We start from the raw sequence: 6,000 nt of genomic DNA, 5'->3' as shown, positions 1-6,000 counted from the left end.
TCATTGTTGTGGTTCATAAAGCTGTTAATGTTGATGACGTAGTCAACAATCAGACCGAAGGGTCACTGAACTGAGGCTTTTTTCACTATGTTATAATATAGTTTAATCCAAGTCAGAAACAATACATTGTAGAGTTATTACTCACATATGACCACTAACATTCTTTCAAGATAGAGAGAAAACAAATAATAACTGACGAACAGAATGTGGGCATATCTTGAGTCGTTTCCTCACGGCAAGATGTGGTAGGCTTCCATTCTACTGTACTACACTATTCAATGGTTCAATGAATGAGACTTGTGAACGCGCTTTTTTTTAAGTGAGCGCGCATTATCTTTCTACAGCTGCCGACTGGCCGAGTTCCACGGCGTTGAAGAGGGGAGAGGGAAAGAATAGGGGCAAATGGTACAGCGCTCTATTGTAGCAAATTACGATCAGTAAAAAAAACTTCATGCGTCCCCAACAAACAAGTGGCGTGCGTGACTGTCCCGCCGCTCAGCTTCAAGGAAAAAGAGGAATAAAGTCGCGAACACCGTTTGAGGTCATAGTCGAGTGAAACCGCTTCCCTACTGTTTGCAATCCAGCCTTAGAGCCAGGAAGAGGGAGGTTTCTGCAAAGCAGGAGCAGGATAAGAACTTTGTCAAAATGCAGGGGGCTTCGACAACTGGTAAGTCAATAATATAACTTATTATGGTTCGTGCCATTATAGTTTATAATCATTCATGTTGCGCACGAAAGTTATGTGTTTCTCACCAAAGACATCTGTCAATATGTTATCTCTGTAAATCATTGTTCGACCAATAAATCTCCAATCAGAAATATGCTGCACCAAGTGTGACCAATTGTATAGTTGGTTCATTATTAGTGTATAAGCATACACTTACATTTGTACTTGATGTTCTTGAAAAACAGACCCAGATACTTATGCCAATGTCACCATCCACGCCTCACAACAGCTTGGGCAGCTGACGGGGCAAGAAGTTGGGTTCGATACAAAACCCCAAGGGGCAGCAGCCCTGACGTCACCATCACCCCAGTGCAGTGCAATTTGAGACATAGCTGTCCTCAGCCTTTCTGTCTACCTCTTTCTCTACATAAACACACACAGTGATGTCTTTGACAGCGTTGGCAAATAAGCTATTTTTAATATTATAGGTTCAATGGAAATGAACCCTTGTGATCATGACTATCAGTGGTGATGGTGGTAATGGTGATGAGGATGATTGTGTATGGTCTGAAGGTATACTTCTATGTGAAAGTTGGCTATGATGAGGACTGCTATGTTGCTCGTGAGATTGATATGCAGGCTCTTATCAGGAGGCCAGTATGCAGACAGGAGTCAGTGACAGACTGTGTGTGTGAGTGTATGTATAAAGCCTCAGTGTTCTTCTCCATGTGAATCCCCCATGCCTGATGCCTCACACTGAGGAATGTGATTAGAGTGTGGAGGACAGCAACCAACTGGAGCAGGAAAGGAGTTTCTCTTGAATGGTGTGGAATAACATTATAAGTGTGTGAAGAACTGTGTGTGTGTGTGTGTGTGTGAGAGAGAGAGTTTCCACATTGGGTGAGGAGGATCACTTACTGTGCAATGAGATTAGAGGTGAAGAGTGACCTAAGTGTGAGCATTGGCGCGTGCACCCCAGTAAGACAGAGCTTTGCTATTAAGTTATACGAGTGTCAGGGCTCTCCAACCTCTTCAGAGATGTATAGTCCTGAAGAGGTTGTTTCTATATGATATTGGTGAAAACTAGTTGGATTGTTCTCCACTTCTGAAACTACAGGCAAAGGCCATGTGCTCTATAGTTCAACTTAACATTTGGCATGGGCTTAAAACCAAGAGGGTCTTTTCTTCACTGGGTCAACTGTACTATAGAGTTACTGTGAGAACCTAAACTGCATTAGACAAACTAAATCTTAGCACAGACATGTAGATGAAACGATAATGCTCAGACAAAGAGGCACACAGACTAACCAGTCTGGACAGAGAGAGGGAGAGAAGGATGGAGTGGTGAAGGGGTCGTATGAGAGGTTGGGTTGGAGAAGATGTGTTTGTTGTGGGACTCTGGGGAAGGATTGATCTGGTATCCTCCCGGCTGCTTTCCAGCAGACCAGCAGTCTGTCTTCTCTCTCTCCCACACATACACTCTGTCTCTCTCAGGCTAGCAGACCTCTCTCCCTCCCTCCCTCCCTCCCTCCCTCCCTCCCTCCCTCCCTCCCTCCCTCCCTCCCTCCCTCCCTCCCTCCCTCCCTCCCTCCCTCCCTCCCTCCCTCCCTCCCTCCCTCCCTCCCTCCCTCCCTCCCTCCCTCCCTCCCTTCCTTCCCCCCTTCCAACCCTCCCTCCCTCCCTCCCTTCCTTCCCCCCCTTCCAACCCTCCCTCCCTCCCTCCCACACTGTCTCTCTCTCTCCCAAGATTTTTCTGCCCCTTCTATTTTTCTCTCTTACTGTAAGTCTTTCCCCTTCCTCAGCTGTCAGATGAAACATGAACATAGTTGTTCTGATGCCCGACGCTCCCGTCCCTCGACGCTTTCCTCCATGTGGGAAAAACAACCCCTCTGAGCCATCCCAACCAAGTGTGTTTGGGTGAATCTTTATGTCAGTGTAGGAGGGGGCATGGGCATCCTAAAATCTCTTCTTCAGTCAGTGTGAAACAGACTTTGTTTTCGTTGCTTTGGATTCCACATTCATGTGCCCGGCATTGCATCGGCTCTTCTTGTCACATTGACTTCACTGTTCAATCTGCCCTTTGAAGCTCATACAGTATCTACTGCTTACTCTGTCTCACTCTCTCTTTCTGTCCCTCTCTACTTCTCGCTGTCATCGCATCTCATCTTCCATCTGTCTGCCTGTTTCTCTTGTCTGTCTTTCTGCCTCTCTACTGCCTGCCTGCCTGCCTGCCTGTGTGCCTACCTGTGTGCCTGCCTGCCTGCCTGCCTGCTTGACCGGCTGTTTGACAGTGTGAGGAGCAGCTTGTATTGGTGCAGAGGGTGAATGTGGGTTGTGTTAGTGGGTTTAGATGCAGGACAATGGCCTAAGCACGGCAGCCATCCCAGCATGCCTTGTGCTGGCTGACTGTTTATGTTATTTATTATTAACAAAAGCGATTGGGTCCGTCTGTGTTTAACCAAGCCTATGTAAACATCTCTCCTCTGTGTTAAATAAACAGTGAACAGAGTGTGGAGGAGAGGAGCAGGGGAGCAGGAGGAAGGTGGGGTATCTCCCTGTTCTCTCATCCTCACTCCCTTTACTGTTTCCTACTAAATCTCTCATGCTTAATTACTTCAGTGTTCTTCCTCTTTCAACAACCGGATTGGGCATCAGAGTTCCATGCAGTCTTTTTCTTTCCTTTTTTCTCCTTCTCTCTCTTTCTCTCTCCCCTCTCTAATGGACAGCATGATTCTGTGTCAGAGACACCCAGAAGCTCCAGGCTCCTACCCTGTGTCACTATGATTTTTCAAATGGCATTCATTGTGTGGGTCTATGCATGTGTGATCGAGAGAGAGGGAGCCAGAGGAAGCCCTGGAGTGGGCTGCTTTTTTGTGACCAGCCATAAAAAAAGAAGTCATTTTTCTACTTGTTGTCCGGAAGGAACAGAAGCCCTTGTCTGGGCTTGCTAGTGGAATGAACTGTGTGTATGTGGTTTGTCTGTGTGTTAGAGACGTGCACGCAAAGCTCTAATTCTGCTTCACTGGTTACATGACAGGATGTCAAATAGTGACAAGAGTCTCTTTTTTGTCCTTTGTATCCTATTCTGATTTGTAGTGCAGTCAGAGATATGTACGGCCTGTTCATTGTGTGAGACCTTTTTGTACATGTGCTGAAACGACGTATGGTGTGAATGAATGAGAGGCTGAACATGATGTGGGGGAATGAGGTGCGTTGTTAAGGTGAAGAGTGATCCACTCACAGCCCAGAGGAATGCCCGACGTGTTACTCGGACAGAGTTACACCCTGCCTGACAGGCTCATCTGGGATTGACAGCTGATTGGCTGTGTGCGCCTGTGTATCTCTGGTTGTGCCTGTCTTTTCGAGGATTATCATCGTTTTCACAACAGGGGACACATTTGAACCAGTAATTAAAGCTATTGTTACCTTGACTCCTATTTCTCAATAGATGGTTCTTGACTCTGATCTGTCTTAACTGGAATCTGTGCTGACACTACACTGTGTCTGCCCTCCACATGCACTTGTTTAGGAGGCTAGGTACATGATGCGTGGTTTATATTGTGATGGAGAGTTATGAGAAGGTGTTTAGGCTTCTCTCAGAGCAGTGTTTGATATTAGGATGTTTCTGTCCAGAGCTCCAGTCTTCTCATAAGGTCACTGTGTTTATACTTGAGGTCCCTTCCAGTAGGGTCTGGCTGGGACAAACACATCCTGCCCACACACACAGTACACACTCATTCACTCACTTACTAACTTTCACACACACACATTCACACACACACGCACACACACACACACACACACACACAGGGGGCGGAAGTGACCTAGTTTCCGTAAACGTTACCAACTGTTGTCTTCCAGAGATGGACTTAATTGTATCTTATTTCCGTGCCAACCAATAAATAAGACCCCCTACTCACTGAGCTGTTGTCCCTCCTTACACACACAGAATGATGAGAGTCAGTTGAAGTGGGTGAAGCAGAGTGTGTCTCCACACTCCTTTCTGCGTGTCTCTGCTCCCCAGGCCTGGTGCTGTCTGTCTGGGTTGGACCTAACCCCATGATAAAGGGAGGGGGATTTTCCTCGGAAAGTCATATGGAAAAAAAAAAAAACCTTAATAGTAAAAGCATGTTCCATTTTTATTCTTTCCCTTTGTGTGTGTGTGTGTGTGTGTGTGCGTCTCTCCCTCTCTCTCTCCCTCTCTCGCTGTGTGTGTGGTTTATGAGTTGTGCTCCGTCTTGCACACTGAAAGCATTGTGTTCTTCCTCTCTGATCATCGGAGGACCTTGCTCCCCACTCTCTGGAGCAGACCTTCCTGTACGCAGGGGTGAGGCAGGGGGGGAGGGAGGGAGGGAGGGAGGGAGGGAGGGAGGGAGGGAGGGAGGGAGGGAGGGAGGGAGGGAGGGAGGGAGGGAGGGAGGGAGGGAGGGAGGGAGGGAGGGAGGGAGGGAGGGAGGGAGGGAGGGAGGGAGGGAGGGAGGGAGGAAACACCTGTGTTAATGTGCCATGGAGCTGACCTCAGGTCTCCAATCATCAACAACAACATTATAGGGTGGCCTCTCTCTTTTCTCTGTCTCTCTCTCTCACACACACAAACATACTCACTGCCTTGCCCTTAATCAGTCCTTCACAGACATACAGCTTCTCACCTGACATGGCCTTTAAACCATGTTGTAAATGTGGCCTTACTGTTCTTGCTGATAGCAGCTAACAAAGGAGTCTATGTTAAGTCCTCTCATTTCCTCTCCTCTTCTCTAGTCTGTTTATACCCCTCTGCTCTGAGCTCTATTATCACTCCTCTTCTCTCTCCCTCACCCCCCCCCCCTCTCTCTCTCTCTCTCTTTTCCCCAACTGTGTATTATTCTTTCTGTAACCCAACAAGGCTAGCTTAGCATTTTTAACATTTCTCAGCTGCACACTTCACACGCATCTCAGTGTGCTGAGCATGGCCTCAGGTCCTGTCAGTCTGACGGAAACTGAACTCCTTCCGTGGTCTACTGCTCTGCTCTCTCCCACCAGTCCCAGCCTGCCTCCTCTGCTCCACAGGCTCCAAGCCTGTCAGGTGTATGTGAGTCTGAAGCACCATGGGCTAAGAAGAGGGAGCCTTGAATGGATTGACAGTGGAGCACAGTGTCGAATATGTCAACTGAGTAGTAAAAGTCATTCGAGTTGAGTGTGAGCTCTCGTGGAGGTTAACATTTTTGGCCTGTGAAACTTCTATTTGGCCACTAGGTGACACCATAAGGCAGCTATAAATGTGTACAATAACATCCTAGAGTATTTCTGGATAGTTTATTATGACATTGATCAATTTATAATGTCTCGTTTGTATT

The 6,000-nt window shown here is 47.3% G+C and overlaps 1 protein-coding gene across 1 annotated transcript in view; it reads left to right on the top strand.

The window, feature by feature from the left end:
- The first annotated feature begins 359 nt into the window (after positions 1 to 359).
- Positions 360 to 6,000, top strand: part of fgd (faciogenital dysplasia) — a 41,769-nt gene continuing 36,128 nt past the window's right edge. The window contains exon 1 of the mRNA XM_084681078.1: positions 360 to 667. Within this exon, the coding sequence (XP_084537204.1) occupies positions 646 to 667 (22 nt within the window). The 5' untranslated portion in view covers positions 360 to 645. The remainder of the gene's footprint in view (positions 668 to 6,000) is intronic.

The sequence above is a fragment of the Hypomesus nipponensis genome, chromosome 18 (assembly GCF_054491055.1).
Source record: "Hypomesus nipponensis isolate SF chromosome 18, ASM5449105v1, whole genome shotgun sequence".
Lineage (NCBI taxonomy): Eukaryota > Metazoa > Chordata > Actinopteri > Osmeriformes > Osmeridae > Hypomesus > Hypomesus nipponensis.
This window is presented reverse-complemented; position numbering and strand designations above follow the sequence as displayed.